At 39.1% G+C, this 26724-nt stretch overlaps 1 protein-coding gene across 3 annotated transcripts in view; it reads right to left on the bottom strand.

Annotated features, from left to right (window-relative positions):
- The window catches only part of LOC122550012 (signal transducing adapter molecule 1-like), a 74893-nt gene that overhangs the window by 7297 nt on the left and 40872 nt on the right, over positions 1-26724 (bottom strand). For 2 of the 3 annotated variants that reach the window (XM_043690389.1, XM_043690391.1), the window contains 10 exons: positions 22610-22756; positions 22344-22434; positions 15188-15377; positions 14829-14923; positions 14499-14587; positions 9765-9852; positions 7462-7516; positions 6446-6599; positions 5100-5275; positions 1617-1956 (listed from right to left, as the gene is read on the bottom strand). In XM_043690389.1, coding sequence (XP_043546324.1) covers positions 1746-1956; positions 5100-5275; positions 6446-6599; positions 7462-7516; positions 9765-9852; positions 14499-14587; positions 14829-14923; positions 15188-15377; positions 22344-22434; positions 22610-22756 — 1296 coding nt within the window. In that variant the 3' untranslated portion in view covers positions 1617-1745. Of the gene's footprint in view, positions 1-1616; positions 1957-5099; positions 5276-6445; positions 6600-7461; positions 7517-9764; positions 9853-14498; positions 14588-14828; positions 14924-15187; positions 15378-22343; positions 22435-22609; positions 22757-26724 lie in introns of those variants that run through there. The other variant, XM_043690392.1, reaches the window with a different exon arrangement.

The following is a 26724-nucleotide window of genomic DNA, read 5'->3' as shown; positions in this document are numbered from 1 at the left end:
GTGAACATGCCGTTATCTGGATACAGTACTCAGCAGTTGATTGGCAGGGTGGTGGAGGGGAGATGAGGATTTCAGATATGTTCTCTTCATGTTTGCCTGCGTTCAGCAGCAATCACAGGCCACCCTATAGAAGAGTTATATTTGCATTTTGGTGAGTGGACTGGCTGCAAAGACCTTTTCTTTATTTTATATTTAAATATAAATGGATCCTCCATTTTCCTCCCTTGCTCACCCAATGCGGCATCCTGCTGCTCATTCCAAGTAGTGGGGGGGGGGGTTTGCTAATGGTCCGCCAACTTTGATCGGCCACCTTCACTGGACTATATGCCTGGTCTCTGAACACTAATTGGACAATGTGTTCAGAATTGTGTAGTTAAGTGAACATACACTTAGCCACCATTTGAGCATAAAATTGTTGACTTCTGAAGACCATGGAAAAATTTGCCACACGTCTTCATAGCCATAGTACTCAAACTCTTTTAATACAATTATCAGACAGTTAGTCAAGAAAAAGATAGAACATAAATAACACCATATAAATTTTAATAAGTTCTCGAATTGTACTCTAAACTTTTTCAACCATAATTGCAGAAGCTATCAGATCTCACAATCTCGGTTCAAATTTTTAATTCCACACAGTTTATTCCAATTATGACCAGGAATCAACAGCAGCTTTTGCTTCAAAGCTGGGATTTTAAAATTGGGCAGTAAAATATCAAGCGATATGTTAAAAGAAATTTCATGCACCACATCATACTACCAGAGAGAAAAGAAATTATATGTCTGACAAGAGGTTTATGCCCCAGCAGCTGTATATTGCCATTCCAGTTTTCATTTTGGACTTCATCACATTCATTTTACCTTGGAGTAGAATAGTTTCTTCCTTCTAGAAATTAAATATTTCCTAATCACAATAGCAATTGGCTGCCTGAACCCTGAGGAAATAACAGCATGAGGAAATCAGAAGAGTATTGCTGAACTTTAAGTTGCATATAGTTGCAAATTGGCTCATAAATAGGTCTCCTAGCCTTCCACTGAGAAATTAAAAAATGTATACTACATATAAAGTTTTATTTTTAAAAATACTGCTAGCAGTAAAGTTTCTATTTTAAACACTAAAGTGGACTTACTGGGATGAAAAGGCAGTAAAATTAATGCATAAAGCAATCCAACAGCTTATTTACTCGGGCAGTTGCTCTGGTCCAAAGGAGAAAGATCACCTCAGGCATTTGGGAGGTCACTTTTGACAAAGTGCAAAATGAGACTACATAGATTTCATTCTTCACATCATAGGGAAAAAGCAAAATTTTATAACATACATACATAACTTAAAATTACTACAAAAATTTGATAATCTAAATTTAAAACCAACATGAATTAATTTCTAAACCACCTGCAACAGTTTATGTTCACACATTTACTCAAAGCTATCAAATTTAGCACGAATGCAGTAAACCAATGCATGTACACAAAACTAACACCCAGTCCCACATTTTCCGACAAAACAGGAAATCATGTTCATCATAAATAGCTGCAGTCATTGTGAGAACATAACATTTGATTGGGGTAGGTTACCATTCATATTCCTTCAGCACAAGGTGGTTCTGTTTTTTAAAAAAAAAAAAGTTCGGTGCAGTTTGCGCAAATTGATGACTTTTCAATTCCTGTAAATTGCACTACTACCTATTTGTTCCTAGCCGATGTCAAGGATAAGATGGATAAGAGAGAGAGAGAGATCACATTTCCTATAGAAGTGCTTTCTGTGAGTAAGGAGATTGTTGCTGATTGGTGGACTGTTGGCCATGGCTCACTGAGGCAACATTGTAGTTTGGCATCTGCTGTCCATTTAGGCCAATATTCTGGTAACTAGACATATCAACATTTGAAGGGGCAGATTGACTGCAGACAGGTGCTTGCGTTAGGTATGTATTTGCAGTCACAGTACTGTCCACTGCACTAAAAAAGAAACAAAGAAATTCATTTGATTGCCTGCTTTTGCAACACATTACAATTCTTGCATTTTATTTTACATAGTAAATAGCCAAAACAGTTACTTTATGAAAAGGCATGACTCCACAACTGAAGTTTCAATTGTTACTCAGTGACAGGATATGTGCAAATATCAACTTATTCAGAGATAATATGACACACCTCTGGGATAGATGTGACTTGAAACCCAGGTCTCCTGGCTCAGAGGTAGGGGTACTACCACTGTACCACAAAAGTCCTTAATGATAGGATATGACGCAGTGCCCAAAATTTCCCCTACCTGCTCCCAATCTTAAAAGCCACTTTGGTAGGTTCGGAGTTGATTTTTGACCAAATAAATAACTAAATACGTAAAGGAATTTAACAGTAGGCATGTAGAATTTAATGCTATTCTAATGTTGTTGTTTCATTTACTATATAAGAATGCTCACCACTTTATTGAAAGAAGCAAAATAGTGCACAAAACATTACAGGAATTCACAAGAAAAATATAGGCTCCAGAAATGTATATCATGCACTTGAAGATACAGAACTCAAGCAATTTGGCGAAGAAAATGCAACCGATCGATTACTGAAATAGTAAAACTGTTAAAAATTTAACTGTTAAGTAGAATTTTCTTCATTTCTTGAGGCAATATAACACCAGAGTCAAATAACGTGGTGCAGGAAAAGCACAGCATGTCAAACAGCATCTGAGGAGCAGGAGAATCAACGTTTCAGGCATAAGTCCTTCCACAGGAATGTGGGGGTAGGGGCAAAGGGGCTGGAGGATAGTTAGCTGGGAAGGCGATTGTTGGATACAAGTAGGGGTGATTGTGATAGGTTAGTGGGGAGGGTGGGGCGGATAGGTGAGAAGGAAGATGGACAGGTGGGACAGTTCAAGAGGGCAGTGCTGAGTTGGAAGGTTGGATCTGGGATAGGAGAGGGGTGGAGATTTGGAAACTGGTGAAGTCGATGACATGTTGTTTGGAGGGTCGTGTGTTGAGGCGTTCCTCTTCCAGTTGCCAGGTGGCTTTGATTTGGCGGTGGAGGAGGCCCAAGACTTGCATGTCCTTGGTGGAGTGGGAGGGGGAGTTGAGGTTGTTTGATGCCCGTGTCCCAGAGATGTACCCTGAAATTCTCCACGAGTTCGTGTCCTGTCTCCCTGACGTAGAGGAGACCACATCGAGAGCAATGGACACAGTAGATGAGGTGGGTGGACATGCAGGAAAATCTCTGTCGGATGTAAAAAGATCCTTTGGGGCCTTCAATGGAGGTTGGGGAGAGGGGGGTAGGTTTTACACCCCGTGTGGCAGCAAGGGAAGGTGCCGGGTGTGGACAATGCCAACTCACGCAGAGTTTCAGGGAACATCTCTGGGACATACACAGCTAACAACCCCACCGCCCTGTGGTCGACCCTTCGAACTGCTCTGCCATTCAACAGGATCATGGCAGTGATGACATCCACTTTCCTGCTTTTTCCCTGTAAGCCTTGATTCACCTACTGCTCAAGAATCTATCTCAGCCTTCAATATACATGAGTACTCCGCCCTGTGGCGAAGTATTCCAAAGACATTCAATCCTCAGAAAAAATTCATTCTCACCTCAATCTTGATTCTGAAATTATTTAGATTTACATTTATTGTCACATGTATATAAAAATATTGAAGAGCATTTCTTTGAATGTATGACGCAAAATGTCATCATGCTCCAGCACCATCTTGAAACACCAGATAAAAGATTCTATTGCAATAGAGTCTGCTTGACATAGGCCTGTTACAGAGAGCCCGGCCAATCTCCAGCATCGCCGCCACTCCCACAATTGCCAAGTCTGAGCAGGAGCCGTAGGCCTAGTCTCATACCAACTGCACCACTTCCGATGTTCCTCCAGATGCTGCCATCAATCTTATGCCCTCTGGTCCTAGACTCTCCCATGAGGGGATACATCTTCTCAGCATTTACCCTATCAAGCCCCTCAAGAATCCTATATGTTTAAGTGAGATCACCTCCCATGCTTCTAAATTTCACTAAGTGTTGTCCCAACCTATTTAATCTTTACTCATAAGAAATCTTTCCATACCAGGGACCATCCTGGTGAAACTTCTCTGAATTCGTCCAAAGAAATAATACATTTTCTTAAGTAAGGGGACCAAACTGGTCACAGTGTTTCAAGTTTTGCCTCAACAGCACCATGTACAGTCATTATTAAGACTTCCCCACTCCGATAATCCAAGGCCTTTGAAATAAGGGCTAACATGCCATTAACTTTCCTATCTGCTGCACCTGTGTGCTAGCTTTGTGTGTTTCATGTACAAATACCCCCGCTTTTGTATTTAGCACTTTTCACAATGAAGAACAATTCATGCACAACACTATATATCCCTCTACATAGAGTTCTACAATCTCTGACCATTCAGACAACATGCCTCTTTTCATCCTTCTAATCAAAATGGACAATTTCATATTTTCTCACATCTGCCAGATCTTTGCTCACTCACTTAACTGGTCTACACCCTTTTGTAGCCTCGTGTCTGCTTCACCTACCTTTGTATCTTTCTACCTATCTTTGTATCTTTAGAAAATGTAGCAACCACACTTTTGATTCCTTCACTCAGGTTAGTTACATAAATTGTAAAAAGCTGACAATCCAGCTTCAGTGCCTGAAGTGTTTTTCAATAATTAGTATACTTTAAGTTATAAGCACTCGTATTTTAATTGTGTTTATAATTTAATTGCTGGCATCCATTGCCATTTAAAATCAGCTGCATTCAAACAAATTCAACTTTACTTTCTGAAATTAATTCACAGATCTTTTATTGACTAATAATGCACTGTATCTGAAATACACAACATACAACCTGAACAAATGGATCTGAGGTCCAGTTATTCCTAGTTAAAAATAATTACAAGACCACACAAATTTGAGACATTGGGTATATTTAGACTTTTCCTTAAAACACACAAACTTTGGAAATAATTATATAATCATATTATTGCACAAGGCTTCAAATTAGCAGTTAACATATGCAGTGGTTGAAAATGGTCCACAGCCATTCAGTTCTGCAATGGATATCAAAGCTATCAGATGGAAATGGGTTAGTACAGATGGTGCATAATAAATTATTACTTACTTGGTGTAAGATGTTGGAGCTTGCTGGCTGGACAGGGCTGAACTGACAGTTGGTGGCAGACCAGCTTGACTAAGTGATGGAATTTGATCTGATGGAATACTGTATCCCTGGCCTGAAGCCATCTGGGGTGTTCCAGATATTACATATGCACCACTTGGAGGCTGTCCTGTATATACCTATCCAGAGTATTTAAGCAGAATTAAATTGCAACATAATTTAAAATGCATTTGTAGTATTCAAACATACCAATAGAAGCAGCCATTTGTTTTGTAACAGAATGGTATCTTCTGAACAGTAACCACTTCTAGTCTGTTCACTGAGTATTTGCAGCAGCAATGGACTCAGGCAACCAAGCACAATTAGGTTACAAGATTCATTACGGTTGTACAGGCACCAGATATGCCTCCTGGGTAAAATATCATTCATAGAAACGGAAGGAACAGATCAAAAACAAAAATGAGCAAACAAAGGTAGCTAAAATATGCTTCAATTTAGTGGAGTTGGAAGCACTCTCACCTTATTCAGGTGGTTATATTCATGACTACATGAGGATTAAGAAAATAATCTGGGCTCTCACTTCAATACTGTACTGCAGGTATGCCTGGATAAGCTGTAGTCTTTCACATAAAATATTCAGCTAAATGTTGTACCTGCCCATTGCGATGGTTGTCCTGGAACCATTCTAAAAGTAAGGCATTTTCCAGTGCTCTGGTAAACATTCAAACAGCACCCCTTACCACAAAATGATGAAGATTTCAGTTTCTAGCTTTATAAACAGAGACAGAGGGGGGAAAATGAGCAAGTTAAGTTAAACCATGACTAATGGTTGGGTATGGAAGCCAGTACTGGGCAGACAACATCAGGAAGGCCACCAAGAATTTAGAAGGAGTGCAATAGAGATTTTTCAGAATTATGCCAGGGATAAAGAGATCCACGATGTGAAAATACTAAAAGCAGCTGGAATGTTTTCCTTGGAAGAAGTGAGAAGGGAAAGATCCAGCTATTGTGATCCATGTAGGTACCAACAATAAAGATAGAAAGAGGAAAGGAGGTTCTGCTGAGAGAATATTGATGGTTTAAATAATATTTTCAATAACATCAACTGCCTTACAAAAAGAATTACTGTTGTTGAAGCATTTATCCACAAATTATTTTGGATATTAATGTCTGACAGTTGGTGTGGTAAAAGCACGATATCAGATTACATCATTTGCCATTTAAAAATATTTCATTTAAATCTAAAAAGAAAACTAAGTGCTCAGGAAGAATTGTGTCCTTATCAGAGCAACAAGAAGAATGCATTGCCACATTCATTCTTTTGTTACATTAAATAACTTTGAACACACCTGAGATACTGCTACAGAAGATGGCTGCATGTAATACTGTTGGCTCTGGAGTTTAGCATACATGGAATACATTGGGTCATCATTCATCAACTTAGCATACAAGGATAGAGCCTCCATTACTTTCACGTTTAAATCCGATAGTTCAGAGTGTTTCCTAAAATTTCAATAAACAGGCATTTAAGAAAAAAGGTAGTCCAGGAGATTGCAGCACAGACAATGAAAATTTGTTAAGCCTGAGAGTTTTCAAGTTCCCTTCCACTGACAGAAGGTGGTGAAATGACTGGTCTTTTCCAGTCATCACATAAAAGGAAACAAGCACCAGGCAACCTCCAGACAGCTACCCTTCAGAGAAGAGGTAGTGAAAGTCCAGACAAACAACTTCATTGCGATAACTTACAGGTCCATCTGAGAACAGAATGTTCTGTTGCTACTTTTCTAATTGACTGCCAATAGGGAGACTTATCTCTAGGTAGTTCTCTGCCACCAGGACCAAAATGTGATAATGGAAGGGGATCTGGAAAGCAAAATGGTAAGGTCACCTTGTCCCTCTTCAGAAGAGAAAGTCGCAGCCTATTCAGCCTCTCCCTATAGCCTGAATGATAAAGGTCCCTTGTACTCTTAATAACCTTCCTCAATGTCTATTACACCAATTTTGGTGTCATCTGTAAACTTGTTAACCATTCCTCCTATATTTACATTCAAATAATTTGCATACATGACAAAAAGTAGTGGACCTAGCACCGATCCTTGCAGCACACTGCTGGTCACAGGCCTCCAGTCTGAAAAGCAATCCTCTACCACAGCTCTCCATACATTAATGTTTGAAAGTTTTTAAAAAGTCTGAAATTCTGAGGAACTGGCTTCATAGCAAATTCCTGTACCCTGTTCTGGTTATTCTGCTGTAGCACAGTCATGGCTTCACAACTTTGAGTATGTATATTAGATATGTGCAAAATACAAATTAGCATCAGCTTGGCATGAAGCAATGAACAAACTCTGAAAACAAATATTTTTACCTGTCAATTTCTTCTAACTTCTGATCTATGAGTGGTCCCATTTGGTGACAGATACCTGGGAAAGTTTAAGAAATGGAGAAATGTATAGTTTTCTAAACTTGCTTCTGGTGAGATAAGGTGGGGAAGAAAAGATCAGCATTGAATAAACAGAGAAATTAAAAAGTTTAAAACTATTTGGATTAGATGATAATAAATAGGAACATAGAGATTAGGAGCAGGAGTAGACAATGCAGACCTTCAAGCCTGCTTCTCCATTTAATGTGATCATGGCTGAATTTATCCTGATCTCAACTCCACTCTTCTGCCTGCTCCCCATATTCCTTTATCCTGCTTTTCATCAGAAACATATCTATTTCTTTCTTGAATATGTTGATTGATTTTGCCTCCACTGCAGTCTGAGACAGTAAGGTCCACAGTCTCAAAATCCTCCGAGAGAAATAAATTCTCCTCATCTCAGTTTTGAAATGACCTCCTCACTCCAAACCCTCTTGTTTGAGACTGTCCCACAAGAGGGAGCATCTGTTCAACATCCACCTCATCAGGCCCCTATAGCGTTTTGTATACCCCAAAATCAGATGCCCCACCCCATTCTTCTCAAGCCTAAACAATTCAATCACTCCTCATACAACAGCTCTTTCATCCCTGAAATCAATCTGGTGAACCTCCTCTGAACTGCCTCCAGTACCACCACACCCTTCAAGTAAGAGACCCAAAACTGGAAACAATACTCCAGGTGTGGTTATATAATTAATAATACTCCTTTATTTTCATAATCCATTTTGCAATGAATGCCAGGATTCCATTTGCCTGCTGCTGTTCAGGCACAAAGACGCCCAGATCCCTCTGTACTGATGCACTCTGAATCTGCTTCCCACTTAAATAATGATTTGCCCTTTTATTTTTCCAGCCAAAATGGACAACCTCACACTTAGCCACATCCTTAAACTCCATCTGCCAGATTCATTCCCATTCTCCTCACCTATCAATATCTATCTGCAAACTTTATCTCCTCATCTGGGCCTGCTTTCCCACCTATTTTAGCAGCATCTGTGAAGTTTGCTATGTTACACTCTGTCCCTGCTTGCAGATCATTAATAACAATGTTACACAAATAGATAACATTAGCTCTCACTGTCAATTGCTGAAAACTAGCATAATCTGTGCTGGGAAGTCAGTCTTACTGTGGCTCTGTGGATATGTTTCATCTCTGTGCTGCCCCCTGGAGATATCATCTAAAATGACAATGTCAGATTCCACATGTAAGGTGATGACATACACCTCTCCAGACTGCCTCTGATTTGTCACACTTCTTGTCTGGCATCAAGTATAGGATGAACAATTACTCCAATTAAATATTGGCATGGCCAATGTCATTAACTCCACTCCAAAAGCTGTGTTCCCTAACAATTAACTCTTATCATTCTCACTGACCATGGTCCGTTTCAATTTTAGACAATTTCACAAATTAATACCTCTACTTAACCCTGCAATGAAATTCTTACCCCATATCCACTTCATCACCGTAACCACTTACATCCACCACAATAACATCACTTTTATCCTCCCACTGCACCACATCTTTTACTTAACTACTACAATTCTTTCTGCCAATCTCAAATCGTATACCTCCATAAATCCCAGCTGATCCCAAGCTTGTTCGAGGTAAAAACAATGACTGCAGATGCTGGAAACCACCCGAAACGTCGATTTCGAAGCTCCTTGGATGCTGCCTGAACTGCTGTGCTCTTCCAGCACCTCTAATCCAGAACCAAGCTTGTTTGTCCATATCATAACTCGCACCAAGTCCCAAGGCCCTTATACTTGCAGACATTTAATGACTCTTGGTCAAGAAATACCCTAAATTTTAAAATTCTCATCCTGGTCACTGACTCACTCATGGCCTCTTCTTTCCCCATCTCTAAGTCCTTCCAGCACTTGTAACCATTCTCAACTATCAAGACCTCTACACTCCAACAATTCAAGCCTCTTGCATATCCCAATTTTAATTGCTACACTACTGGCAAGCATGACTTCAACTGCCAAGACTCAAATTCCCTCTTTAAATTGTTCCACCTTCTTAACACTTTCAGAAAGGTAGGAGGTCATCTGATTAATATTCCCCTTGTGTGGTCAGTATCAAATTTTGTTTGACTCAAGAGTTGAAATGCTTTATTAAAATCAATGTTGCAGTTTTGGTACATCATTTGTAAGCATACTATTTAAATATATTGTTATTATTTTATGATTTGCTAATGAACTATGGAAAAGGGTAAATAATAACAGAAAACATGTAGCCACCCTACCTTCTAGATGAAGCAGATCTGGTGAATCTGGTTGACCATCTGTGGGGTTAGCACCCTGCAACATCTGTAATAGTTGATCCATCTTTTCCTGTTGAAATAAATAAAACAATATAGTAACGGAAAAAATAATGGAGCTTAAGACAGATAAATCACCATCCTTCACAGAGTACCAAATTAAATAAGTAAGTAAATTGCAGCCAAATCAACGATCATTGTGCAAATCTCGAGATTAAGGAATTGCGCAGTTGGATTGAGAGCATCACCCCATTATTGAAGAGAGGGACGGAGGAGGAGAGAGGGAGAGAAACAAACAAGTACACTATAGACCTGCCAATATATCAATTCTGGGTAATTTGCTGAAGTTCATCAAGAGATAACATGGTTAGCCTCTTCGTCAGGTCAATCGATTAACTGGTGCAAAAGAATAGACTTATGACTAGGATCTAGTGTGGATTTTCTGTTTGAATTACACCTTTTTTTAAAATAAGTCACTAACACAACGGAAAAGGGTGATCAGGACAAGGTACATAGGCATTAGGTAAAGTTCAAAACAAGAGATTATTAGCAAAAGTAAGAGCACACAGAATGGGATGCGTCCTTTTATTAAATTAATTTATTGAGAGATAAGAGACAGAGCTTGTGGATTAAGTGTTCATTGACAAGCTACGATAAGAAGCTCTCCATAGTGACATGTTTTTCACCAAAGATTTGAGAAGGGATCAGTCATACATTCAAGTGTACAGATGACATTTAGTCATGAGACACAGCAAGATTTGTTGAAAGGAGGCAGTTATAAAGACAAATGGACAAAGTGGTGAACAAAATAATTACAGGTGGAATTCAATGAGGAAAAGTGTGAAGTCACCCAACTTGAATCACAGACAAGTTAGAAAATAGTGAGAGATTAGAGTGATCAAAAATATTTAATTGTCCATCTACATAAATCATTAAAAGTTGATCCAAAGGCAAAAGAGAAACACATTCAAAATGACTAATGGAACATCAGGTAAAGGTGCTTAGAACTGAAAATTGAGGAAGTAATGTTTCAGAGCTGAAAAATGTGTTGCTGGAAAAGCGCAGCAGGTCAGGCAGCATCAAAGGAGCAGGAGAATCGACGTTTCGGGCATAAGCCCTGCTCCTTTAATGCTGCCTGACCTGCTGCGCTTTTCCAGCAACACATTTTTCAGCTCTGATCTCTAGCATCTGCAGTCCTCACTTTCCCCAAAGTAATGTTTCAGCCATTTACAGCATTCGTCAGACCAAAGCTGGGTAAAGCTTGAAGCTAAGTAAGTTTTATTTCAAATAATTCATTTAAAAATGTTAAAAAAAAATGACAGAAAGAACAACGTATACTACTCATTAAATTAGGGTATCGGCATTATCAAGATTCAAAGTTTAATAATCATTAGAGTTTGTTTGTTGTATGGAAGAGATGTGGCACTGCAGTATTCTTGATGATTATTGTTTTACATCGCAATTCAGTAAGTCGTTTTAAAATTCCACAGTGCTAGTTCCTATGAAACCAGTAGTAAACCCTGAAAGTCTGCAACAATACTGTGAAAGAAGTGCACTGACTACATCTGTTTTTAAGCGTTCAGAAAACCACAATCATGCAAGTGAAAGAAAAATCTGAGTTACTGTGGTGATACTAGGGCCAAGAATAACTTTGGAGGCCTTCAGTGAATGAGTTAAAGGACTTTGGATTGTTACACTGTGATGTCATTTGACCATACTGATATCCTACATTCCAGTAGAGGTGTATTGTGGGTCTACCTAGAGGAAATAGGCTGCAGCAGCTTAGGAGGTAGCTCTCCACCACTGTCTCAAGTGAACTAGGTCTGGGCAATAAATGCTTGCCCTACATCTCATGAGTGCATTTTTAAGAAGTTGAATAAATGAAATGAAAATGACCACAAGATCACTGCTTGAGCGCTAATGATGTTTCGGCTTTCAAAGCAGATGCAGATGGCTTCAGCTCATTTTACAACAGAATATACACATCCAATTTTAGATCTGCCTGCATAAATATACTCAACAGTTTGATAGCAATATGACATTTGATTAGGAAGTCATTCAGTGACAAATTGAGGGGGGCCTGGTTGTTTCAAGCAAGGCAGATGTCAATAATGATACACCTCCTGTGATCAAGATATATTCCATTCTCTACAGACCTGTCTTAAAATTGCTCATGAGCTCAAATTGCGAGACTCAATATAATGCTACATTTTTCAACAATGGTCAGCATATTTAAAGTGACAAAAGCTACCGTCAACCTCTCAGCAGTCATGGCTGTACTATATTTAGTTTTTTGCTGTGTCATCAGTTAAGCAAATGTGGACATGCAGCATCACCATTTCACTCAAAACCTACTTTAATAGTACAAGATATGACCTGCATATTCAACCTTGAAAGTCAAAATGCATTACAAAACTACATTTGGACAATGTTTTGTTTTGAATATGTCATCTTTTATATTATTAGTAAAAGATCTTACATTTAGCAGGATATTTGTAAAATGTTTATTGCCTGAAGGCATCTTGTAAACCTGCTAAAAGGACACTAGGATCTTGAGGGGTTTGAATTATTTGCTCAGATTGGCTTGAAGAGTAGAGAAAATAGAATTACAATTCTCTTGGTCTTGCTGTCAGGTAGATCCTTCCAAAGAAGCAGGGAAATCAGAGAACCTTTAAAAGCCCAATGCATAAAGTTTCATTTGGATCTGTTTGCCTTGTGCATAGAGTCACATTGGAGAGACTGTCTGATGACCAGATGTACACAAATGAGAACCTTTTCTCCATAATTAGTCACGAGAAGAAGCCTTTGCAATTGTCGGCACCTGAGTTGTCAGAGAAGGTTCCTGTAAATCATAAGTCTTCTTCAATTAGAAGGAAGTCCATACTTGAATGGTGCTATTTCTTTTACAGGATTTTAATTTCAGAACCTTGGGAAAACAGTTTTTGCTATAATTCCATATCATCTAGAATTAGTATCCCTGACAATACAGCACTACTGTAATGAAGTCAAGCCTAAAATGGGTCTTGAACGTACAATGTCTGATTGAAGAAAAGATACTGTGACTATGTCACGGCTGACTCTATGCTGCATTTAATTTAGCTTTGTTTCAGTTTTGTAGTCTTTGAATTTTAATAACTAAACAAACAAGGGATTCGAGGTTGCATTGAATTTTTATGATTATGCCCCAGTGGAAATTAATTTTTAAATCTATTTTATCATTCCTTCTCATACAAACACAAACTAGGAGCAGAGGTAGATCATTTGACCCCTTGAGCCTGCTCCATCATTCAATGAAATCATGACTGATCTGTTTGCATTTCTAAAATGTTTATTGCCTGAAGGCACCTTGTAAACCTGCTAAAAGGACACATATTCCACATTCCTATCTGCTCTGATAACCGTCGATTCCCCTCCCTAACAATCTAATTAGTTCTACCTTAAAGATATTCAAATGACCCAACTTCCACCACCTTCTGAGGCAGAGATTTCCAAATTTGGACAACTCTCAAAAAAATTCTAATTTCTATCCTGAAATGGCAATCCCAAATTTTAAAACAGTGCTCTTAGTTCTGGGCTGACCTACAAGCGGAACTGTCCTTTCTGCATCCACCTTGTCAAGGCCATTCCAGAGCCACTTCACTCATACTCTCAAATTCCAGTGGAAACAAGCCAAGGCTGTCGAACCTAGTCTTTATAAGAAACGCACTCACCCCAGGTATCAAGTAAACCCCCTGTGAACTGCTTTCCTAAATTACAGTTACCTCCTACATTAAACAACTTTGGCACTAAGCTTAATTACTGAATCTGAACAGCAGTTAACTGTTCTTTTATTTTTACCCCATTTTGTTTTGTGGAATAGAACCAGCATATCCTCCTTCCTCATTGAACTAAATTATGCCAGCTTACATTAGAGCTCAGACATTCTACATGTTGTACAACTGACAAGATTTATAAGAAAGAATGAAAGAGTTTATAGTGCTAAATGAGCATATCAACCATACAGGAGATTCTTCAACAATTTCCCAGCTTATAACTATAGATGAAGAAACAGAGTAAGATATTGAATTCAATGAAATTTAGCACTTACAACATGTACTAAGACCAATACAGCAACAATCTCAGTCTAAATCAAAATATTCAATGTTTTTTTGCATAATTGTCTAAGGAAGATTGTATAATGATTCACAAGTTTTTTTTTGCTAGTACAAGGATTGTGCAGATCTATAATCAAAACCATAATGGAGTACAAAATTTACAGTTCAAGTTCTGCTGAAGTCATGGTTAGTTCAACTTTGGTTCACATCACAGTAAAGAAACAAGCAAACCATGTTCTGACCTCCAGCATGGCATTAATTTTTCTGAATAACAGGACACAACTTTCAGTACTTGTATTGATTTTGCCAACTAAACAACTTCCACATGGCCTCCAATCCAGCCAGATGACTGTGCATGTCTTATGCTTGCAGATCCCAGATTTTAATCACACTGCAACTGACAGATGTTTCTTCAATTGCTGAAGTTCTAATGTTTGGAATTAACTTCAGCACTTCTCTCAACCTCTCCAATTCTTCATCCACCCTCAAGATGCTCCTTAAAATGTACCTCTCTCAAGACATTCTTTAAAAACTCTCTCTTTCATATGCTTAATAGCTCCTTGAGCAGCCACAAACGCAAGTGGCTGTAGTTTGCATATCATAGTAAAGCATAGCACATACTTACTTCATCAACATAAACAGGTTCAAGTTCTGGTTCCAGTGTCTCAACTTGAACTTCGTCACTAAATTGTACAGTTTTCTTCTCAATTTTCACTGTGAAGAATAAACCATCCTTTAGTAATAACCAAAATGAACAATCATGTAAAACATACTGTTAGCTTCACAGTTGTGTTTAACTAAATGAAAACACTTTGAAGTTTTGATCTTAACAATGGAAGAAAATTATTTACCAATAATATTTTGCAAAATTATTGGTAATGATAAATTTTAGAACTCATTTTTGTACTTAGTAAACAACTATAAATGGACTAATCAATACATGTTCATTACTCACATGTCTCTGGTTCTGCTGTTAGGTCTGCTGTCACAAAATTTGATGGAAACAATCCAATCCCTTGATATGTTTCACCTTTCCACCAATTTGGATCACTATTGACAGTGAGTGAAGGGTTACGTAGTTCAGTGCCATATTTCAGGACACAGCGGTTTTAAATCATTATTCTATTGCACTCTTGTTTCATTTACTTACTAATTTTTTTTGTACAAGCTCTAATTTGCATAAATTTTCTAACCAAACATCTATTTTTCCTTGCATTTAATTTCCACCAAACTACACTACAAGTTAAGGTATTTTTAAGACTGCTTTACTTCGAGTGCTCCTTCTCTATCCATTATCTATTTATTTCCATGTACCTGTCATCTAGTACAGTAATAATCTCTCCAGCTTTAAAGGTGAGCTCATTATCTTCTGCAGCTTCAAAGTCATAGATGGCTCGCACCTTACGACCTTCAGATTTACTTGTCATAAGACTCGGAGTGCTTGGATACAAATTAGAGACAACGGTCTGTTGCTGTCGCTGTTCTTTCAATGACAATTCAATGGCTGTAAAATAACAGAAACCAAAACACAATGTTAAAGTTGGAAATATTCTATTCTCTATAAACAATTTCTCAACATGATCAGTAAATTATCATGTCTCTGCAAAACTGTAAGTTATATGCAAAACTTTCAATTTAGCAACATACTTTGGTCTTGTCTTCAGCCTACAAGTGACAACAAAAAATTACCATTGCATTACTGTTTGACAGTACATATCTTGGATATACAAAATCTTGGAGTGTAAAATGAAGGATATCAAATCCATTTGATAATTGAGTTTGAAAACTGAAGGTAGTGAATTGTATTCTTCCTTCTTCACATCAGTTCAAGCAGCTCTCGTGAGTGATTGTTACTTTAAACAAAGGACACACTATGGTCTACTTTGCAAAAGGGCATTTTGGAAAATACTGAGAAACTTTTCCCTGAAAGCAGTGTTCATTGTGTACTGATAAGCATTAATTATTCCTTTGAAAACAGTTGTGACAACATACATAGGGACAAGGAGTGATTTAAGCCAGGGGTGGAGAGTATAGTTATAATTAGGGACAGTATTGTTAGGAGAATAATGTCTATTTTCTGAAGCCAGGATGAAGAGTCCTGAAAGTTGTGTTGCGTACTTGGCATCAGGGTTCAGTATATCACATTTGAGCAGCAGAAGAACTTAGAATTGTGACAGCAGAGATCCAGTTGTCATGGTGCAGGTACGTACCGACAACATAGGAAAGAAGTTCTGCTGAGGGAATACAAGTAACTTGGTAGTAAATTATAAAGCAGAACCACAAAAGGTAGCAGATTACTAGCTATGAGCTAAATGGCATGGGGTCAATAAGAAGTAAATGTATGTCACAAAAATTGGTGTGGATGAATGGAGTTCAAATTCGTGGGATATTGGCATCAATACTGGGGAAAGAGGTGCACATGTGCGCAGTCTAGAATAATCATTGCCGCTGAATCGTACAGCTATAGTAATCAGGGTTTTAAAATGAATATTGGTGGTGGTAATGGTAAGGTGGTTCAGGTGTATGGAAAATATTTTGTTAAAACTATATGGACAAAGGAGGAGTGCAGGTCAGGATGAAGCTAATTATGATCATAAAACGAAAGGAATACCAAAATATCATGTTGCACCAAGCAATCATACAAGGTTAGGGAAACCTGATATTAGGACAAAGTTAAAGGCTTTGTATCTGAATGTGCATAGCATTCAGAATAAATGGGTTAACTGCACAAAAAGACAGATGTGAATGATCAGTTGACGATTATGGAAACGTGGCATGAAATTCATGAGCAGCAGTATGCTTTAGCTGAGCATCGCGGCCATGTCTGTGCTTCCTCCAGAGCCACTGTGTCTATTATTGAAGGCAGTATCTGCTGACACCAGGAGCCCCTATCATTTGCAGATAAGCAAGCCTCCAAAGCAGTGTATACACAGGCTCCCATTACCACATGTGCAGTATGAAAACGCGGTGTGTCATGAAATTGTTCACCTCATGGTATTGTGCCTTTATAGGGAAAAGCTTGGGAAGTACTGCATTAGGGGTGTGAGAACGGATGTTAATAGTGGGGAACACAGAAATGGCAGAGATGTTAAATCAATATTCTGCCTCAGTTTTCATGGAGGAGGACACCGAAACCATCCCTATTTTAACAGGTCATGCACAGATTATAAAAAAGTAAGAACTTAAAACAATTGCTATCACAGGGAAAACACACTGAGTAAATTATAAAATTAAAGGCAGACAGAACAATACATATCAGCCAGAACCTGATATGTATCCTCGAGTCATAAAGAAAGTACTGCAGTAATGCATTGCTTATAAAATTCCAGACAGGTTCCAGTGAATTGGAAAAAAGCTGAAGCAAAGCCCTTATTCAAAAGGAGAGTGAAACAGAAAGTAGGAAAATACAAACCAGTCAGTTTAACATTTGTCTTTGGGAAATTGTTGGAATCCATTATTAATGAATTTGTAATAAGACATTTGGAAAGTCAACACAATCCATCAGAGTCATAATGTTTTATGTAGGATAAATTATGTTTGATAATTTCATAGAGTTCTTCAAGATGTGACAAACAAAGCAGACAATGAGGGTCTTCTAGATGAAGTGCATCTGAAATCCAGAAGGCACTTAATAAGATGTCACACAAAAAATTGAATACACAGCTGTGATCACAGAGATATTGTGTTATAGGTATCTTCACTAAGTCACTCACCAGCTCGCTATATTTACTAAATACTGCGTTTCCATTCATACATACCTCTTACTAACCCACTCACAAGGGCTCTGTATTTATTGAGTACCCAGTTCTCTTTTCAGTTATTCATAACTCTTTACTACGACACATTTTTTTATTCATTTATTCATAAAACCACAGTTCTATAGTAAATTTTACTTTTACAAATTAAAAGATTTCTTCCAAACCCATTATTGCTTCCTCACACCTTCAACCCTATCACACCTGATCGGACCTATATCTACATCAAAAGCTCCCTCTGAATAAGTGTCAATAGAGTAACATTCTGTATTCAGAAGAATGACTCCCCGCTATCAAGTCTCCACAAAAGAGTATAATATTAATCGGCCCTCACCAACCGTCTCTCCGGACCTGAATAGATTACAGAACACCAAGCAGTTTCCTCAATTTCATGTCCGTGTTGAATACCTTTTAACAGGGCCACTATCCCCTTGACTGTTAAAACAATGCTTGCGTGAAACTGCATGAATGAATGAAACTCACACCGGCAAACAATAAACAAACCTCTTGACTCTGCTGCAGTAGTCAATTTAATATCCTTTATTTTTAAGAAAATGTATAATTCCTAACTTATTGAGAGCATATAGGCCTAACACTTTTACTAACATTTACTAACTTAAACTTAACTTATGCAAGCAAACCGGACAGACCACACTTAATCCTATCAGGAGTAGCAGCCAGCACTTAGCAAATGTTTAAATCATCTCCTATTTCCAGGACAGAAGTCACCCAAACAATTGTGTACAATAGATCAAAAAAATGTAACACCATAGTAATGGAATTTTAATATATATAAGAACTGTGTATAAAGAAGTTATTGTAAGAACTGTATTTCGGGATTCTATCGCTTCCTCAAACTTGGGTCAGTGCAAGCGCTAAATAAAGAGGCTATTTTCGCCATTCACCAATTTCGGTCGTTATTTGAATATGATCCCACATCACACGAGGTTAGGGATAATAGGTAACGTTAATGGATAGAGGATTGGTTACATAACAGAAAGCAAAGAATCAGGATAAAATGGGTCTTTCTGGTTTGGAAGCAAAAGCTAATTTGGCCCTTGGACACCAACTGTTGCATGGATAGAATGTCTATAATCAAATTTGCAGATGGCAGTAGAAGAGGTGGGAAAGTAAGTTACAATTTAGGATTAGGGAATTTACAAATGAATGTGGATGGGTTAGGTGAATGGGCCAAAAGTTGGCAGATGAAGTTTAAGTTGGTCAATGTGAGGTTATCCATTTTTGGTCAGAAGAACCAAAAAAAGGCAAATTATTTAGAACGAACTTCAAGATATTTGGTGCAGAGGAATCCAGGTGTCCTTATGCATGGGTCATGAAAAGCTAATATGCAGGTACAGCAGGTAATAAAGGGGGCAAATGGAAGATCGGTAATTATTGCTAAAGGAGTGGAGGAGAGAAGTGGGGAAGCATGGTTGCAATCGGAGAAGGCATTGGTGAGAAAAAAAACAAATCAAAAGAGTACTCTGTACAGTTTTGGTCCTATTTACTTGATGAAGGATGTATTTGCATTGGAGACAGTTCAGACAAAGTTCACTAGATAACTTCAGAGATGAAAGGCTTGTCTTCCCAGGAGAGATTGAGCTATTTAGGCAGCTATTTCCTAATGTTTAAAAGGATGAGAACATATCTGATCGAAGTATTTAAGATGCTAAAGGGGACTGACAAAGTAGACAGAACAGGTACTTCCTTTTGTGGGGCAATCTAGAACGAGAGATCATGGTTTTAAATCTGCTGCTCTTCAAGCTAAAACTGAGATAAAGAATAATTTCTCTCAAAGGGTTGTGAATTCGTGCAATTCAATATGCCTGGGTACAATGGACACCAAGTCACTGAATAAATTTGAGGAGATAGAAGATTTTTAATTAGTAATTAGTTAAAGTGGAATGGGCAAGGAAAATGAAGTGGAGGCCATGATGAGATCAACCACAATCGTATTAAATGGCGGAGCCGGCTGAACTGCTTACTCCTGCTCTTAGTTACGCTCTTACATCATATGGGTGAATTGGAAAACACCATAGTTTTCAGATAGAGGTGGGGTCAGTGCAAATTTAATTCAAGCATCTTTAAAATAGTCAACTTCCATCGGGTTTGAAATCATACAATCTCTGAAAATAAATTTATGAGCTATACCATTACAATTATTAAATTAGCCCACCAATTCATGAACCATAGGAGGCGAATCACAAACTCCATTACAGTGTCTAATCACATTGACAAGGAGCATCTTTTATGTTCCATTTTCCACATAATGCTTGCAATTACTGTAAGTGCATGTATTAGCGCTCATTAGCAATACTGCAATGAGTGACTCACCTCCGGACTTTCAAAACCTGTCCATCATTTTCAAGGTACAAGTCAGGAGTGTGATGGAATACGCTCCAATTGCCTGGGTGAGTGCAGCTCTGACACTCAAGAAGCTTGACACTATCCAGGACAAAGCAGGCTGTTTGATTGGCACCACATTCCGTTTACTCACTCAGGTAGACATAAATGATCTCAGGACATAATTTGAAGAGCAGGGAAGATATCTCTGATGTTCTGAGACAACATTTACCCCAAAAACAAATGGACATTGATTAGATTACTTAGTGTGAAAACAGACCCTTCGGCCCAACAAGTCCACACCGACCCTCTGAAGAGCAACCCATTCAGACCCATTCCCCTACATTTACCCATTCACCTAACACTACGGGCAATTTAGCATGGCCAATTCACCTAACCTGCACATTTTTTGGACTGTGGGAGGAAACCGGAGCACCCGAAGGAAACTCCACACAGACAGTTGCCTGAGGTGGGAATTGAACCCAGGTCTCTAGCACTGTGAGGCAGCAGTGCTAACCACTGTGCCACCATATTACATTGCTGAATGCCTACACTTTAGAAGTATCCCATTATTTGTAAAGTACTTTGTGCTGTCCTGAGGCTGTGAAAATCTGTGAACATTTTTATGGGTGTCAGAAGATTCCATCATGAGCTGACTTCGCTTACTTCATGTACATGGCTCTTTTAGACAGTGGTAAAAATTGGTTGCCATATCTAGTTAACAACTCCTTAAATTGTGGATCATACAACTACCATATGATACAAGAAATAATTCAAAATGAAAAAGATGGTTTTTTGTTCACCTACCAATTCCTATCTTCTTTAGGTAACTATCAGCATCTTTGCACATGTTCAGACCTGTTCAGCCATCACCAAAGTATACTCTGACACTCACTGACTCTTCAGCTTTGGTAGTTTTATTTCAAAACCTTGTTTAACAAACTCTTCCATGGCTATACTCCTCTATTCCTCCAGCTCAGTGTGGAATTATACCTTCTGCTCTTCTAAATCCAGATGTCTACACATTTGCTTCTACCTCCAGAAGCAAAGGCATAAACTTAGTTTGAATCAGTTTTACTTAATTAAGGGTTAAAATTTCCTAAAACGCTAACTGAAAAAGTCAGAACTAAGGGAACACAGATATACAGAAAACACGGGGTAGGGGAACCAACAGGGCACACAATTAGCACAGGTAACAAAGGACATCAATAAAATAGAGATATGCCTGACTGTGGGAAGAAACCCATGCATACAAGGGGAGAATGTGCAAACTCCACACAGACAGTCGCCTGAGGCTAGAATCGAACCTGGGAGCCTGGGACTGTGAGGCAGCAGTGCTAACCAGTGTGCCACTTTGCATTGAGGGGATTAAAAACCATTGTGCCACTGTGCATTAAAATTATATATATTATGGGGAAAAAGTAGTCTATATCAGACACCTGGTCAAATGTGGTAGGAATTGTAAATATTAAAAAGGGAATGCCCATTTAAAATAATAGAGATGAGGAATCAAGGCAGATGTAAATAGATTCTTGATTCCCACAGGGATGGAAAGTTTATCGGGGGTATGCAGGAACGTAGAGTTGAGCTAAAATCAGAAGTCACGATCTTACTAAATGGCAGAGTAGGCTCGAAGGGCCTACTCTTGTTCTCTATTCATAAGTGCGTAAAGAACTCAAGACATTAGATTCTGATTAAAGCCTGAATTATGTAATTTTGCAGAGTTGGTGTTATAATTGTTATGCTGAATCTCCCTGTATATATGAATAAATGATAGGAGACTCAGATTCAGAATAATTCAGTCTTGATACAACAATATTGTCAACCATCATCATTTTACATTTTAGGATGCCCTTTATATACTCCCCTACCTATCTTTTATATCTTCCAAATTTAAAAGTATCCTCAACTCTTACAATTCTAGCTGTGCCTCAAAACATTTTTATCCGAGTTATTACATGGTATCCTGTTTGAAACACCCAAAGTGCCTTATAATGAGTAAGTATGCTACATAAGTTGCTGGCGGTTTGGATCAACTAATAACAGCATAGGTGTAAAAGTGCTGCTATCTCCTTTTAAGTTTTTAAAATGTCGTATTGATCTCATAGTCATAGAATCAGAGATGTACAGCATGGAAACAGATCCTTCAGTCCAACCCAACTATGCCGACCAGATATCTTAACCTATCTAGTCCCATTTGCCAGCATTCGGCCCATATTCCTCTAAACCCATCCTATTCATGTAACCAGCCAGATGTTCTAATTGTACCATTTCCTCGGGCAGCTCATTCCATACAAGCGACACCCTCTGTGTTAAAAAGTTGCCCCCTAGGATCTAAACTAATGCAGCAGAAGGATTTTGAGTGAACTCACCTTTTGCTAAGTCTTCCTCTTCTTTTTTGGTTGCTGTTACATTTGGATCTTTTGCCACCAAAGCAGGGCTCGCCTTTGCCTGTTCTGCAGCCTATCTCAACAATATAGTTAGAGATAAACATCATTGTTAATAAAAGGTAACTTAAACCAAGGTCTCAAATGCATATCTTGACAGTTTTTCTTCCTCAACAGTGACGGACAAATATTGAGCTTAAGCTACAGAGTGAGCAATTCATTCAGCCAATACAAACACACAAAAAAACTACCTGAGAACCTGCTGCAGGGAATGTAACTCCTTGTTCTTTCAGGTTTTTTATCATAGCGGATATAAGACTAAGTTGAGGGTCATTCTTAAATTCCTCTGCCCACTCTACCATGAGGGCTTTCAGTTTTTCACAGACTTTTGGGTGACCCTGAAATGAAATTAAAGATGCAATACATAATTAAGAAGCTATTCTAAACTGTGATTAATGTAACTGAGTTGATATCAGTTAATTTATTTCGTAACCTGAAGTCATCCAACAGATCAGGTGCATAGTTCCTTGAAAGTGGAGTTGCAGGTAGACAGGGTAGTGAAGGCAGCATTTGACACACTTGTCTTCACTGGCACAAGCATAGAGTATAGGAGCTGGGATGCCATGTTGTGGCTGTACAGGACGTTGGTGAGGCCACTTCTAGAATACTGTGTACAACTCCCGTCACCCTTTTATAGGAAAGATGTTTCTAAACTAGGAAGGGTATAGAAAAGATTTAAGGATGTTGCTGGGACTGGAAGGTTTGAGTGATGGGGACAGGCTGAATAGGCTGAGGCTATTTTCACTGGAACATCAGAGGCTGAGGGGTGACCTTATAGCAGTTTATAAAGTCATGAGGACATGGATTGGGTGAATAGACAATATCTTTTTACTTGGGTGGGGGAATCCAAAACTAGAGGACATAGGTTTAAAGTGAGATGGGAAAAGATTCAAAAAGGACCTGAGGGGTGCATGTGTGGAACAAGCTGCCACAGAAAGTGATTAGATTATATTCCCTACAGTATGGAAACAGGCCCTTCGGCCCAATAAGTCTACACCGACCCTCTGAAGAGTAATCCACCCAGACCCATTCCCATACTCTATATTTACCCCTGACTAATGCACCTAACACTATGGGCAACTTAGCATGGCCAATTCACCTGACCTGTACATCTTCGGAAGTGTGGGAGGAAACCTAAGCAGACTCTGGGAGAACGTGCAAGCTCCACACAGACAGTCGCCCGCGCAGGAATTGAACCCAGGTCCCTAACGCTGAGACAACAGTGCTAACTGCTGAGCCACTGTGCAGCCCCTATCCTGTGGAGGAGGCTGGTATAATTAAAGCATTCAAAAGGCATCTAGATAGGTAAATGAATAGGAAGAGTTTACAGGGATATAGGCTAAATGCTGGCAAATGGGACTAGGTGAGATGGAGATGTCTGGCCAGCATGGACAAGTTAGATTGAAGGGTCTGTTTCCATGCTGTTTCATGGTTATGACGCGATATCGCAGGGTATCAACAAATATCACAGATGGTCTTCTTCACCTTTTGAATGCAGCTCAACTTTGGCATGGGAAGAAAAGAAAGGCTAGGGAAGGTAAGGGGTTCCTTAGATCACTATCTCAACAGATTTCATAGGCAATCTTTGCAGGCACAAAGGGATCTAGGTGACCTTATACAGTCAATGAAAATAGACAGGATTGTGCAGCAAGCAATTAGGAAGGGAAATGACTCATTGGTCTTTATCACAATAGGATTCAAGTTCAGAGGTGGGCATGTCTCACTGCAGTTATACTAGGCCTTGATGAGACCATGCCTGTAGTTTTGAGTGCAGTTTGGATCCCTACCGAAGAAAGGATAGACTTGCCATACAGGCAGTGCAGCAGAGGTTCACTGGGTTGATAATAGAGATGGCAGGACAGTCCTACAAGGAGACATTGGTATTAGCTAGAGTTTAGGAGGATGAGAGGAGATCGGATTTAAACATACAACGTTTTACCAGAACAGGACAAACGAGATGCAAGGAGGATCTTTTCCTCTGGTTGGGGAGTCTAGAATAGGGGATGCAATCTCAATTTATGGGGTGGGTCATTTAGAATCGAGACAAGGAAAAGTTTCTTCAGACAAAAGATAGCGAACTTGTAGAATTCACCACCACAGAAGACTGTGGAGGTCGTAACCAATTATATTCACGAGAAAGACAGATTAATTCTCAACTTTAAAGGCATCAAGGGTTATGGGGAGAAAGCAGGAATACACCAATGAGGTTGAGGATCTACCATTATACTACTGAATGGCAGAACAAGCTATAAGGGCCAAATGGTTTACTCCTTGTCCTCGTTTCTGTGTTTATAAATCATAAAACTTTGTTCTGAATGACAACTTTAGCAAAAATCAGCAGAGCAAAGAAAACAGGAAACACGCAAGGAATGTTCTCAAGCTCTTTATGACAGCTAGCTCGAAAAGACCAGAGGTAAAAACAATGACTGCAGATGCTGGAAACCAGATTCTGGATTAGTGGTGCTGGAAGAGCACAGCAGTTCAGGCAGCATCCAAGGAGCAGCGAAATCGACATTTTGGGCAAAAGCCCTTCATCAGGCTGACCGAGACAGCTTTGTACGCCAAAGTTAAAATAAAAAAAGAACAAGATAGGTCGTGAATACTCAGATTCATTGGATAGGAAAAAGGAGGTCTGTGCCCTAATACGATATCCTGGAGCAGTCTCATACTGTCAAGTCAGCTTATGCCTGTGCTGGGTATAGTACAGCATTAGTATTTTGATTAGACAGAGTAGGTATTTTGTAATAGTTTCCCAGCAGAGGACTACCCAAGTGAAAATGAAATAAATGACTCTTCTGGAAAACCTGCAAATGCTTAGGTCTGGTCTGCAAGTCCTGAAAATAGGATGAAAACCTACTTAGTAAGATTCAAATATTTACTAAAAAATAACCAAGATTAGTCTAAATGCCTCAGAGAGGTCAAATGCACAGACCTTTAAGCTTCACTCCTTCTAACATTGATACACAGTGGCAGCAGTGTATAGCATCTACAAGACAAATTGCAATATCTTATCAAGCCTCCAAACCCACAAAAAAAATCTAAAATCTACAAAGCAAAGGGCAGCAGACACATGATAACATCACCCTTTGGGTTCATCCCCATGCCATGGATCATTCTATCTAGGAATTATATCACCATTCTTTCATTGTCACTGGATCAAAATTCTGGAACTCCCTTCTTAATAGCAATGGGGGCAGAGCTAAACAACACAGACTGCAGTTCAAAAGGGCAGCTCACCACTGCCTTCTCAAAAGCAATTAAGGATGAATAACAATACACCCAGTGTTGTCCATTTCCCAAGGGGAAAAAAAAGTAAAACTTCTTACATCAGAGCAGTGCTATTAGTTTTCCCTGGCAAAGCACCAACATAGCCTGATGAGTCAAAACCTATCATTCAAGTAATACTCCATTTAGGTTCATGTGGAGCTTTCTGATGCGGTCAGAATTTGTCTTTATAAAAATGTACTGCTTTTGCCTCAGAACACAGCAGCTATTGAATACAGCATCTGAAAGTTTAATCTCTGTAAGAATATCTAACTTCAACACATGCGCCACTTAGAGTCATAGAGATTTACAGCACGGAAACAGACCCTCCAGTCCAACTCGTCCATGTCAACCAGATATCCTAACCTAATCTGTCCCATATCCCTCCAAACCCTTCCTATTCATATACCCATCCAGATGCCTTTTAAATGTTTCAATTGTACCAGCCTCCACCACTTCCTCTGGGAACTCATCCTACACATGTACCACCCTCTATGTGAATAAGTTGCCCTTACGTCCTTTTCATATCTTTCCCCTCTCACCCTAAACCTATGCCCCTTAGTTCTGGACTTTCCGCACATCAGGGAAAAGACTTTGACCTATTCATGCCCCTCATGATTTTATAAACCTCTATAAAGGTCACCTTTCAGCCTCCGAAGCTCCAGTGAAAACAGCCCCAGCCTGTTCAGCCTCTCCCTGTGGCTCAGATCCTCCAACCTTGGCAACATCCTTGTAAATCTTTTCTGAACCCTTTCAGGTTTCACAACATCTTCCCGATAGGAAGGAGACCAGAAATGCACACAATATTCCAAAAGTGGCCTAACCAATGTCCTGTACAGCTGCGACATGACCGCCCAGCTCCTTTACTCAATACTCTGACCAAAGGAACAAAGGAAAGCATACCAAATGCCTTCTTCACTATCCTATCTACCTGCGACTCCACTTTCAAGGAGCTATGAACCTGCACTCCAAGGTCTCTTTGTTCAGCAACACTCCCTAGGACCTTACCATTAAAGTGTATAAGTCCTGCTAAGATTTGCTT

Source organism: Chiloscyllium plagiosum, chromosome 5, assembly GCF_004010195.1.
Source record: "Chiloscyllium plagiosum isolate BGI_BamShark_2017 chromosome 5, ASM401019v2, whole genome shotgun sequence".
NCBI classification, from domain to species: Eukaryota; Metazoa; Chordata; class Chondrichthyes; order Orectolobiformes; family Hemiscylliidae; genus Chiloscyllium; species Chiloscyllium plagiosum.
The sequence above is the reverse complement of the archived record's forward strand: the minus strand, read 5'-3'. Positions and strand labels throughout refer to the sequence as shown.